The 12,581-nt window shown below is 36.8% G+C and overlaps 5 protein-coding genes across 5 annotated transcripts; 2 read left to right on the plus strand and 3 right to left on the minus strand.

Moving 5' to 3' along the window:
* The first annotated feature begins 669 nt into the window (after positions 1-669).
* LOC128732774 (histone H2A-like) lies at positions 670-1,724 on the plus strand. Its single transcript, XM_053826141.1, has 2 exons — positions 670-681; positions 1,334-1,724. Exon 2 carries the CDS (start codon positions 1,334-1,336, stop codon positions 1,706-1,708), a length of 375 nt encoding a protein of 124 aa, XP_053682116.1. The 5' UTR covers positions 670-681; the 3' UTR covers positions 1,709-1,724.
* On the minus strand, positions 680-1,078 carry LOC128732775 (histone H2B). Its single transcript, XM_053826142.1, has one exon. The coding sequence runs from the start codon at positions 1,073-1,075 to the stop codon at positions 701-703; it is 375 nt and encodes a 124-aa protein (XP_053682117.1). The 5' UTR covers positions 1,076-1,078; the 3' UTR covers positions 680-700.
* Positions 1,725-4,728: 3,004 nt separating the features above from the next.
* LOC128739834 (histone H3) lies at positions 4,729-5,139 on the minus strand. The gene has a single exon (XM_053835338.1). The coding sequence runs from the start codon at positions 5,137-5,139 to the stop codon at positions 4,729-4,731; it is 411 nt and encodes a 136-aa protein (XP_053691313.1).
* A 224-nt stretch (positions 5,140-5,363) lies between these two features.
* On the plus strand, positions 5,364-5,680 carry LOC128739876 (histone H4). The gene has a single exon (XM_053835382.1). It carries the CDS (start codon positions 5,367-5,369, stop codon positions 5,676-5,678), a length of 312 nt encoding a protein of 103 aa, XP_053691357.1. The 5' UTR covers positions 5,364-5,366; the 3' UTR covers positions 5,679-5,680.
* Positions 5,681-7,302: 1,622 nt separating this feature from the next.
* Positions 7,303-7,988, minus strand: LOC128739823 (histone H1-like). Its single transcript, XM_053835326.1, has one exon. It carries the CDS (start codon positions 7,986-7,988, stop codon positions 7,338-7,340), a length of 651 nt encoding a protein of 216 aa, XP_053691301.1. The 3' UTR covers positions 7,303-7,337.
* Between the last annotated feature and the right edge of the window lie 4,593 nt (positions 7,989-12,581).

Genomic DNA, 12,581 nt, shown 5'->3' on the forward strand with positions numbered 1-12,581 from the left:
TTTTTATTTTTACTAAAACCGCTCCTTATAAAAAGTCCCCCGCCAAGTCGCTATTCATATTTCTATCATTCAGTTTATTAAATTGCAATTGCCATTAAACATCCAAAAATTCGAAAATATAGGAAACTCTATAGAAAATGGGACAGTTATGCGATTCACGGCAGTATAGCAGTATGAATTTTGGCGTCAAATTGACCGCTATGTACAGAAAACGTTTTTTTTAATTGTTGCAAAACGTAAGTTTTCAAAATTTTTTGATCAAATAAACTTCTGTAATAAAAATTTCCGGTAATACTGCCGGAAAATAAAAAAAAATGTTCTGACTTCTCAAAGTGACCTGGGGTCAAATTGACCACTTTCTAAGTTATTGGCTGTGGCAACATTTTGATTTAAGTGAAAATGCGTGCTCAAGTGAAAAAGTGCGCATTTGTTCTTAGGAGTACATATTATGTTTACAAATCGTATCTCGACAAACTACGGACTGTTCCAAAATGATATCTATGGATGAATTGAGAAAATTTGCAACCTTTTAAAACTTATTCAGAGATCGAGCTAAATTTATCAGAACGTTCTAACCATATTAGTTATGCATTATTATTTATAATAGTAGCAGAAAGAAAAATCATTTGACTCTTCGATTATAATTTGTTGGCCCTTAGAAGGGCCGTTTGTGCATACATTATAGCATAGTCCGAACCATTTACTTGGAGCTCGTGTACTTGGTGACAGCCTTGGTGCCCTCAGAGACGGCGTGCTTGGCCAATTCTCCTGGCAACAACAGACGAACGGAGGTCTGAACCTCGCGAGAAGTGATCGTGGAACGCTTGTTGTAGTGAGCCAGACGAGAAGCTTCAGCAGCAATACGCTCGAAGATGTCATTGACGAAGCTGTTCATGATGCTCATGGCCTTCGAGGAGATACCAGTATCCGGGTGGACCTGCTTCAGGACCTTGTAGATGTAGATGGCGTAGCTCTCCTTGCGGCGTGGCTTCTTCTTTTTCTTGTCTCCTTTCGCGATGTTCTTCTGGGCCTTGCCAGACTTTTTAGCGGCCTTTCCACTGGTTTTCGGTGCCATTTCGACAGATGTTTTGCTTAGCTTTCCTAACAAAAACTGATAGCGATTGCCATCGGTAGTGCCCCTTATATACAGAAAAAGAACCGCTTCCGAAGCACGTCCCTTTTTTCAACTTCTGTCATTCCGTTACCTACGAGGTTCAACCCCCTGGTCGATAATCGCCATCTGCCTGGGTATATAACAAGGGGTGATCCGAGCATGAGGTATCAGTTTAACGCTAATTCGTTTGAACGTAACAACATAAACTAAAACTACAACATGTCTGGACGCGGTAAAGGAGGAAAAGTTAAGGGAAAGGCAAAGTCCCGTTCGACTCGTGCTGGTCTCCAATTCCCGGTAGGCCGTATTCACCGTCTGCTCAGGAAGGGAAACTATGCCGAGCGCGTTGGTGCCGGAGCTCCCGTCTATCTGGCTGCCGTGATGGAATACTTGGCAGCTGAAGTGCTGGAATTGGCAGGAAATGCCGCCCGTGACAATAAGAAGACCCGAATCATCCCCCGTCATCTGCAATTGGCCATCCGCAATGACGAAGAGTTGAACAAACTCTTGTCTGGTGTCACCATTGCTCAGGGTGGTGTCCTGCCAAATATTCAAGCCGTCCTTCTACCCAAGAAGACCGAAAAGAAGGCCTAAATATTTTTCAACCAGTGCGACACAAAAAAAACCGTCCTTATAAGGACGAACAAATCCATATATGATGAGTTAGAAATTGTTTTCTTTACACTGGGTAACATTATATTAACTACTCAATTTAACATTTAATCACTTGAATGTTAAAATTCACTTCGCAATAGCAAAATTGTTTTGAACTACATTCGGGTTGTAAGTTTTTCACATCATGCAGAGTACTCCAAACAATAATACTAGATTGTACTCCAATTAGGCTTATACAAATTTGAAAAAAAGTTTGTCACTCCCCCCCCTTCAAAAATTTTCGAAATTTGAAGGGGCAAAAAAATAACGTGCAATAATGTTGCATTCTCTAATGGTGAGCAGATGTGTACAATTCAACGAGTTTACATTTCTAAGTTACCCAATTCGTACAAAGTTGAAGTATTATTTTACACCATCTAAGCTTTCTGATTCCTGCTACAGGTCACAGGCGACTATTGTGCTTAACCTTCAAGTTTCGACGCCGAAAATTGGGGTGCTTGGAATTAGACTTTTGACTCCATTTACTTTAAATTTTGTTCCATTTTAATTCAACTTGTTTCAAAAGAACCGAAAAGGATTGAGGCATCAATCAACTAAACAATGTATTAGTGAAATTTGCTCCCACTTATGATGGAGATATTCCGAATTGCTGTGGGATTATATTTTGCTGTCATAGGTAATAGATAAGATTAAAATAGAAATACAACAAATTACACACTCCGGAACATCAGCTTTCGGTGCTTTCGGGGATCCTAATTGATCGTTTTATTCCGTAGTGTCCATGTACCAACCCTAATTTTGGATGTAAGGGACAAAAAACTGAAAGATAAAATATTTTACCATGCATTGGTCGCATGCAGAAAGGATGTCACTGAACTGTTCGAAACTTTTCTGACTATTGTCATGTTGTGATTATCATTGGGATTAACGGTGGCCCCGAAATCACGAAATGTTAAGTTATATTGCTTTTTTATTGAGCTTTAGTATGGAAATGTACGAAAGTGGAATTAAATTGTAATAACACTTTCATTGCTAGGCAGTCGAAACAGTTTATCTCTCCAAACATTTCAATGGTACGCAAAATCCTAGAGATTTCGAAGAAAGATCTAAACATTTATACTGATCTCATAACTGGACATTGTCCAAACCGCTATCATCTGAAGCTTATGGGGAAACTGCAAGGTGATATATGTCGATTCTGTGGCACAGAAAAAAAAACTCGGAACACCTGTAATGCCGATGTCCGGCATTTTTCCATTAAAGATCAAGGTTCTTCGACAGAGGGCTGTTAGAAGTCCTGATATTTAGAAAACAACTCCCAGCACAGTACTGCACTTCATCCGAAGTGCAGCAACGGAATGGACAAATGCTATTAGTCAAACAATGACAATCGCTTTTATAGTGGTGCGTTTGCATCCTTAATATATCAAAGTTAAACACATTATTGTTGAGCACCAGCATCAGCTGAGGAAAGGGCTGATATTCATATGACTAAAAGGTTGACCAAGAAACAAGTGGTTTCAAACGTGAATGGTGTCAGAGATTTTTTTCTTAAGAAATGTCGGTAGCAAAGCACATGCGTTCCAAGTAAAAAAAGTTGTAGGGAACTAAATTGCCATTTTTACGAGAAGATTAGATTTCGATACTATTTCGTGGTTACCGAGTACTGAACTAGTAAGTGACACAGATTTGGATTATTCTAAAATACAAGGTAATTAACCGAGTGTCATGCAAGTAAAAAGTAAAATTCAAATGAAGATCAAGTTACGCGTTTATGGCTCTCTAAGGTGATCCCGTAGCACTCCACTATTTTCAAGTTGATTCATCTCTGCTAGATAATAACTTTATGTGCTTGGATTAAAAAATTTTGAAAGTTGTTTCGGTTTGAACTAAAATTTAAGTACTGTACAACTTTTTTGTATTAAACTTATATTAATCTTGAAAAATAAACACTGGTTTCTTCTCCTTTGTTTAGTTGTTGAAGGTTTGATGTTATTATTTTTTTCTTGCCCCCCCCTTGAATAATATTTCGAGACCAGGACATAAACTTTTTTCCAAATTTGTATAAGCCTTACTACTTACAATTAATAAAACTTAGGCTTGAGATTCCCCAGTTAGCAGTAATCGCTCAGTTAGCTTCAAGGTACGATGCTGAACCAGCATTGCTGGTCTTAACAAACCAGTCGTCGTATGTTTGAATCTCGGTTAGGCGGTGCTTGCTAGATAGATTTTGTAGGTTCATGACACTGACCCCGTAATTTTCCTGTACTCTAACGAACGCTGCGAAGTCTGTCGATAAAGGAGGGTAATGTCTAATGACGGTTTAAGCGACTTTGTTTTTTGACTTGAGATCTGATTTTGAAAGCAGGACTAATAAGCATATTTCAGCAACCGACAAGTTTTAAATTAAAAAACAACGTATTATCGTGATAGGTAAAAACCACTTAACTTTACGTAAATGCAAAGAAAGATTGTGAATGTCAATCACAACACGCGAATCCATGAAATAATCTTCTAACGGAAGTAAAATTGAATTGTAGTTTACAAATTTGAGGGTCTACTTTTCAGAAATATATTTTTGGGTGACATTCAGAAATATATTTTTTCAAGCTTAGTAGTAAAGGTCGAATAAACATTTCAAAACATTTCGAACATTTCAAATTCCACTCAGGATTACTAAGGTTGTAGGTCAATACTTGATATAAAAATACAAATGAAACGACAAAAATTATCGTCAACTCCAAATGAATCGAAACTCATTTCACTAACGCTGATGGAAGCTAATTTAGAAATGTATCGAACCCACTTTCAGTTGATTTTAATGCCACATTATTTCATCGTTGAGTAAAATTTAAATTGAAAGTTGTGATAGGTGTTGATAAACATACTATGCCATGTTTTAGTAAAAAAGAAAACTAATTTAATTCTTCATGAAACACATGTGTGGCCCTGATAAGGGCCGTTTGTTGCAATATGAGATCAAACGAAAGCCGATTGTCTTAAGCACGTTCGCCACGGATACGGCGAGCCAGCTGAATGTCCTTTGGCATGATGGTGACGCGCTTGGCATGAATGGCACACAGATTGGTGTCTTCGAACAGACCGACTAGATAGGCTTCACTGGCCTCCTGGAGAGCCATGACAGCCGAGCTCTGGAAACGAAGATCGGTCTTGAAGTCCTGGGCAATTTCACGAACCAAACGTTGGAACGGAAGCTTGCGGATCAGAAGCTCGGTGGACTTCTGGTAACGACGGATTTCACGCAGAGCCACTGTTCCTGGACGATAACGGTGAGGCTTCTTCACTCCTCCAGTGGCCGGGGCGCTTTTGCGAGCCGCCTTTGTGGCCAACTGCTTGCGAGGAGCCTTTCCTCCGGTGGATTTACGAGCAGTCTGCTTTGTACGAGCCATGCTGATTTCGGTTTCAGAACGAAGTGAGCGATTTCAGGATCAAACGGATAATGGTCGGTAAACACATTTTGACCTCTTTTATACTGCACACTCGTCCACTGTTCAACCAATCAGAAAGAGGGCAGTGGAAAATTTTCTACCCTCGTAGGTATAAAAGCAGCCCTCTTGTTCGAATCCAGCATTAATTTCGTTCGGTAGTTTGAATCGAATATACCTAACTAAGAAAAATGACTGGTCGCGGTAAAGGAGGAAAAGGACTCGGAAAAGGAGGCGCCAAGCGTCATCGCAAGGTTCTCCGTGATAACATCCAGGGTATTACCAAGCCCGCTATCCGTCGTCTGGCTCGTCGTGGTGGTGTCAAGCGTATTTCCGGACTGATCTACGAGGAAACCCGAGGCGTGCTGAAGGTATTCCTGGAAAACGTCATCCGCGACGCTGTAACCTATACCGAACACGCCAAGCGAAAGACCGTCACCGCCATGGACGTTGTCTATGCTCTTAAGCGTCAGGGACGCACATTGTACGGATTCGGAGGCTAAACGATTATTTGACCCACTTGCAACAAACGGCCCTTATAAGGGCCACAATATTATTAATGAAGAATTAATAGAAACTTCTCTACTCCTGTTAAGGACATATTCTTTGCTTTTACATATTAACATTAAAACAATAGTGATTAAGCAAACATAAATAAAAGAAATAAACAGTGACACCAACGTTAATAGCAAAATTGACTGCACTTTGCCGTAACTCTTTTGCAATCAGTCTTGATAAAGTATCTGCTACAATAGTGTATATGTGTATGAATAATGCTTCGGAGAAGAATTATCATAATCTATGGGCACATCGCGAAAAAAAATTGAGTAGATACGGCGAATGGTTGAGTTTTGTGGTGCAAAACTTATGTAAATTATTTCCGATGAGTACTAGAAAAACAAAATGGCGACTATTTTTAACACATTAGTGTACAAAGCAACCAAAAAACTCATTATCAATACCAATCCAGATATTGTGATCTAGGACTGTTATATGTAACATTCACGCCGGTTTGTATGACAAAACGTATATTTCAGCTTAACTGTTAGTTCTGCATGAACTGGCTGATATTTATTGGTCAGAACATTCTGAAGAAGCATGATATTAAGAAAACATGTAGCAAAACTTAGAAATATAACAAATAAAATAATTAATTTGTTACATTGGCACAATATATCTACTGTTCCTACGATTCCTAATAAATTGAGTCTGAGATGTTGCTATTGAAAGTTACATGATTTTTACAAGAAAATTTGAGTTTAGTTTTCTCAAATATTGACGATAGCAAGTTATTATATTTTAGAATAGTATGAATTTGACTTGGAAAAAATCGTTGTCAAATGTGTTAAAACACTGTGGAAATGTGTTTAAACACTGTGGAAAGAACTGTGTTCAAAAAGTCGATTATTGTGGAGTTCTCACGAAAGTTATTTCGTATCTCCACAACTATAAAAGCTGAAGGGTTACTTTCTTTGGCAAAGTTCTTTATAATAATCTTCTCAAAAAATTTGTAGAACGTTGTTTTGCTCTATCTCTTGCTGTTTAAAAAATAAATTTTCTACCTTACTTAATCAAAGAATCGTTCATACCATAAGAGCTTTTTACGCTGAGAAATTTCTTTGAACATAGTTAACCAGTATAATCAACCATTTCGACGCAATTAAAAATACGCGTGTTTCAGTACCTTTGGAACCTGTGCTGTGAAAAGGTGACAAATGTCCACAGAGAGGTAGAAGGGAGTGCGAAATGTCCTAAAAGCGATCAGAAAAGAATATATCTCGACCAACATTTCAAAAGGTCCAATGTGCAAATGAGAAATTCTCCTGAGTCTCCTCTCTGCATAACAAATAAAAATTGAAAAATACCTGATTTTGTCAGCCCTAAATTCATCATGGGGGTGACAAAATCGGGTGGGTCATTACTGTATGTATGTTAATATTTCAGAGACTTACAGCCTACGGCTCGGTCGCCTCTTTTGTACTTTAGAAACAGTTAAAGCCATTGAAAGTTTTTCTTATAAAAAAATATTCAAAAATAATGCGACTTAATTGCAAACGGAAGCAAGAAAAATATAAATTCTCTCTTCATAAACGTTTGTGGTAGTCCTAATAAGGACTGTTTGTTCTAATACTATGCTTTGATGGTAATGCTTCAACTATAATTTACTTCTTGGCAGCAGCTTTTTTCGGAGCTGCTTTCTTAGCCGGAGCTGCTTTCTTTGGCTTCGGGGTCTTCGGCTTCTTAGCGGCGGTCTTCGATGGTTTGGTGGCTTTCTGCTTGGGGGCAGCGGCCTTCTTCACTCCAGCAGCCTTCTTGGCAGCTTTTGCAGGAGCCGCCTTAGCCTTCTTTTCGCCAGTTTTCTTGGCAGCGGCGGCCTTTGGTTTCTTGGCAACCTTTTTCTCGCCCGCTGGCTTCTTAGCCTTGGTCTCCTTCTTTGGCTTCTTGGCCTTTTTCTCGCCTGCTGGTTTCTTAGCGTCGGCCTTAATCTTGAACGAACCGGAAGCGCCAGTTCCCTTGGTCTGGACAAGCTTTCCCTTTTCGACGCCGGATTTCAGGGCCTTCTTGAGGAACGGAGCCAACTTAGCAACGTCGCACTTGTAGTTGGCAGCAATGTACTTCTTGATGGCCTGCAGCGAGGATCCGTTACGTTCCTTCAGGGTCTTGATAGCGGCCAAAACCATGTCGTTCACTGGAGGGTGAGTCGATGGCTTCTTCGGTTTCTTGGCGTCTCCCTTGGAGGCTTTGGCCTTCTTTGGTGCCTTAGCCGGAGAGGCCGCAGCCGGAGCAGCAACAGGAGCTACAGTATCAGCCATTATACTTCACTTAATGGTTTTCGAAACGGTAAAATAACGATGTAGAATAGATGCGATCACCATTTCACATTTGGTACGGGATTTCATCGTCCGTGCTTGGGAAAGCATTGACGGAGGCAGTAAAACAACGTTCAGTGTGCAGAACATACTTTTCTGACACAACTTTTTAAAATCCTTTTATTATTAAGAATTTTGCTTAAATTTGATAAAACTTTAATGCTTAAAGCATCCAGTATAAATAAACTATCGAAAACTGATTAAGAACCCAAACATTTCGTGGAAGTTATCAGGTAAATTTACTCTGTAGTTTGTTGCATCGAAGTTACGACACCAATCTTGTTTGAAAATATCTAATTTTTTTATATTTTGACGTTAAATGTGCAAAATATAAATTTGCTAAATCAAAGACAAATATATTTTCTTTGCTTTTAGTTAAAAATATGACGACTGCATTATTACGCTACAGCTGTAAGTGCAAACAAACTGAGCTAATATCTGTTCCACAACGGTGCCTTTGGGCTGCTTCAAGAGTTAATATGGGCAAATGAATTTTATAATAAAATTTATCTGAAACCGTTGGAAAATTGAGCAAAGTTCCTAAAACCATATCTAGTATGTTTTGCCTACAAATTATGTTTAACATGAGATTTACATAATAACTTTCAAATAAAATATCACTGCGTACTCACTGGAAGCAACATCATATCACAGTACAGGATTGAGTTGTACAGTTGTCTACTTAAAAACTGCATTTGTAAAATCTTGGTATTATTTTTAATTCACTTTACGAATGAAATTGATTTTCTATTGCCTGTTGGAGTATGCTAATGATAAACAACAGAAATGGACATATGTTTGTACCTCAGAACAATTGCATATTTTGTATGCCAGAAGAGCATTGGGTTAAAAAGGCTACTGCACACTCCCCAGTCTGCTTTCAATAGAAAAAAGTTAATCCAACTATCAAAGTTGGAAAACAGTCGTACCTACATAAATCGAAAATAATACCTAACAATTGTTTGCAAAAGACCCGCAAAATTTCTAACAAACTGCAACGAACACATCATTTAGTAGTATGCACCATGACTAGTGTTACACAGTGGGATCAAGACACGAATGAATACTATTTTTTGTGATAACCTATTTTGATATCAAACAGTACGTCATCTGAAGCAATCGAAATTACTAAAGCCTTTCTGCTTAACTCTCATCTCGCTCTCTCTGGTTCCTTAATTTTCCGTTTTTCTTTCTTTATTTCTTGCTTTTTCATTATTACTCTTTTTTGCTTTTTCTCTCTTGCTTTCTTTGTCTCTTTTTCTTTCTTTTGTTACCTTTTTCATTTCTCTTTTACTGTCTTTATTTCTCTTTCTTTGTTTAACTGTTTGCTTTTTTGTTGCTAAATTTTGGCTTCTTTTTACAATTCTTTCTTTTTTCTTTTTTTGTCATTTTATTATTTTGTTTCCTTTTCCTTTTTACCTTTGTTATACTATAACAAAGGTTTAAAAATTGGTCGAAAAACACGAAATTGATCCGAGGCCCGGAGGGCCAAGTCACATATACCAATCGATAGGGTTCGACGATTTGAGCAATGTCTGTGTGTGTGTGTGTGTGTGTGTGTGTGTGTGTGTGTGTGTGTGTGTGTGTGTGTGTGTGTGTGTGTGTGTGTGTATGTAATGTAATGATTTTTTCTATCGCCTGTTTCTCAGAGATGGCTGAACCGAATCGTTCGCTATTACTTTTGTTTGAAAGGTATTATTGTCTAGTAGATCACTATTGAGTTGCTTCGTGACACGACGTTTCGTTTAAAAGTTATAAACAAAAATGTGAAAAATACGTGACACTTGTTTCTCTAGAACTACATGACCGATTTCAACGATCTTAGTATCAAATGAAAGCCCTTATTAAAGCTAAATTATTTAGAAATTTTTAATTGAAAACAACCAAGTAGTTTAAAAGTTATGCTTAAAAAACCTGTTTTGACAAGGTAATAATTATCGCCTGTTTCTTAGAGATGGCCAAACCGATTTATGCGCTATTAGTCTTATTTGAAAGATAATATATGCTAATAGATCACTATTGAATGGTTTTTTGATTGGACGTTTAATTTGAAAGTTATGAGCAACCGTATACACCACACCAAAATTAACAATAATTTATAATGATTTTAACCAAGATAATTTACCTAATTTCAATTATTTTAATATCAAACGAGAGGTTTTGACACTACGAATATATATGCAAAATTTCATAAGAATTGGTTGTACCGGTCAAAAGATATTAACCCTCAAACACTCGCGCCAACTTTTGCAACACAGTTACTCGCGCGCACTATAACCCCAAACCAAAGAAAACGTGCGCACTAGAGGTTTGACTGGGAAAACTTGGTTTTAGGTTTATCGAACCTTTAGAATAGTTTCTTGAAATTAAAAGCTCTATCGTCTGGTGGAATCTAAATTTTGACTAATCCCCCTAAAAGTGAAATAAAAAAAATTATTTTTCTTCAGTGTCAATATAACACATTGATGTGCTCTGCAAAGTTATAGAGCATATTATTACAAGAAATTTTGCTAGAGACAGTAACCTTCCATCTCTACAGCTAAGATAGAAAAATCTTATTTATTGTATATGAATTTGTAAACTCAGTTTTTATATTTTTACTCTTTTTGTAATTGTTGTATGACTTTTTCATCTATTACAAAATTGTACAAATGATAAAAATACACAACTTTGCTGAATATAGTATACCTCTATGTTTGCTTGTTTAGGAACTGTAGAACTTTGATTATAAAAAAAATACCTTAATTTTGACTACGAATTACTCGACTACCAGCAGACGGATACATTTTAAACATTTTACATTGGCTAGTTTTGCTGCATACAGACACCATTTTTCCATATGAAAAAACGAGAGAAAATTCCACTTGGGGTCAATTGCGGTACACCTCGCATGCTGATTGTTTCGTTTCTGTGATGGCGGTTTATGCTGATCTATTTTTCAAACAATTTAAATTATTAATGCATTGAATAATTATGACATTTTGCTCAGAATAAGTTTATTGAAGAATATTCGTTAGTTAAACAACGATTTGTAACTTTATAACAATATGGCGTTGAAAAACCTACACGTGTTGTACAAAATACAACAGCGTGAGTAACCGAAGGTTAATAAAAATTGATTAAAATTATTCAAGAAAACTCTATTGACGTGAATCAAATAGAATGGCATTACAGGAAATTATGCATAGTTCAAAAACCTATAAACTAGACCTTTACTAGGCAATGTATATGTTAAAGAATAAGATTTCCTCTTACAACTTACTTGTATTTGCACTTACTCAAATTAATAACAACTTACTTATCCTTACTCAGCAATTACATGAAAAAAGGATCTATCAAAATTTAAAAGTGTTCCTATTTTGTTCAAAATTTGTAAACTTATTCAATTTTCAAAAATTTTATGTAAACCAACGCATTACGCAACGTTAACCAATAGATGAATGATGTTCCGAAAACGTGTCGATTTCTATCTCAAATACCAAGTAAGACCGTATAACAAAGGTTCCTTTCACCACTAGGTGGATTAAATCGGGTTTTTATGATTCTTTTGCTTTTTCTGTTATTTTCTTTATTGTTATTTCTTTTTGTCTCTCTTTCACTTTATCACTCTTTTATCGTCATCCATGTCTTTATCCCTCTTTTTGTCACTCTCTTAAAAGAGCGAAGTAAGTCATAGTTTCGCTGTCATTAAAAATCAATTTTGAAATCAACTAAATTTCTGAAACTTTTACTAAGCTAAAAAAAACTTTACGTCAATGCTTTTCGTTAATACGTCCAAAAACGCGATCGTGAGTTTTAGGGTAGGAAACCATGATTTGTGGTGATTTTGGAAGAGTTTCTGGAAATTAAAAGATCTATTTTTTTGGTGATCTGCTATTTTGATTATTTCCGCTAAGAGTGATATAAAAAAAATTTACGCGCGCGTAAAAAGCGACTTGAATGTATAGCTTTATCTCTGTTGGTTCGGAAACAAAAACTAGATTAGGAAGGTTCCGCATGTATGTATATCCTTATTTGCAACAAGACAAATAAAACACGTTTTACCTTTTACAAAGGTTTAGAAATTGGTAGAAAAACACGAAGTTGATCCAGAGGGCCGAATTACATATAACAATTGATAGAGCTCGACGAACTGAGCAATGACTGTGTTTCGCGATCCGATGTTTCGTTTAAAAGTTACAGGGATACCTCGATATGAGACAATTTTTATCTTATATCGAACAAATTACTTTGACATAGCTGGATACCAGAGCTAATTTTCCATTCCAAAATTGACGCCATGAAGATGTCCATTATTTAAAAATAACCATAAAAATTGTAAAAACTAATACATAATTCCAACAATATTAAATAGCTCAAAAAACGTAAACACACAACACAAAGCAAAATTGGCGACCGCAATTTTTTCTGAAAAAATCATAAGACAATTTCGATATAAGACAACTTTTTGAAATTAAATTGTCTTATATCGAGGTATCCCTGTATAAGCAAAAATGTAAAAATTACTCACGACACGATTTTCTCCGGAACCACACA

This window comes from Sabethes cyaneus, chromosome 1, assembly GCF_943734655.1.
Source record: "Sabethes cyaneus chromosome 1, idSabCyanKW18_F2, whole genome shotgun sequence".
Lineage (NCBI taxonomy): Eukaryota > Metazoa > Arthropoda > Insecta > Diptera > Culicidae > Sabethes > Sabethes cyaneus.

Bases quoted from the DNA above. Each gene is read 5' to 3' on its own strand.
- LOC128739876 (XM_053835382.1), top strand. From the start codon at position 5,367: ATGACTGGTCGCGGTAAAGGAGGAAAAGGACTCGGAAAAGGAGGCGCC.
- LOC128739823 (XM_053835326.1), bottom strand. From the start codon at position 7,988: ATGGCTGATACTGTAGCTCCTGTTGCTGCTCCGGCTGCGGCCTCTCCG.
- LOC128732775 (XM_053826142.1), bottom strand. From the start codon at position 1,075: ATGGCACCGAAAACCAGTGGAAAGGCCGCTAAAAAGTCTGGCAAGGCC.
- LOC128739834 (XM_053835338.1), bottom strand. From the start codon at position 5,139: ATGGCTCGTACAAAGCAGACTGCTCGTAAATCCACCGGAGGAAAGGCT.
- LOC128732774 (XM_053826141.1), top strand. From the start codon at position 1,334: ATGTCTGGACGCGGTAAAGGAGGAAAAGTTAAGGGAAAGGCAAAGTCC.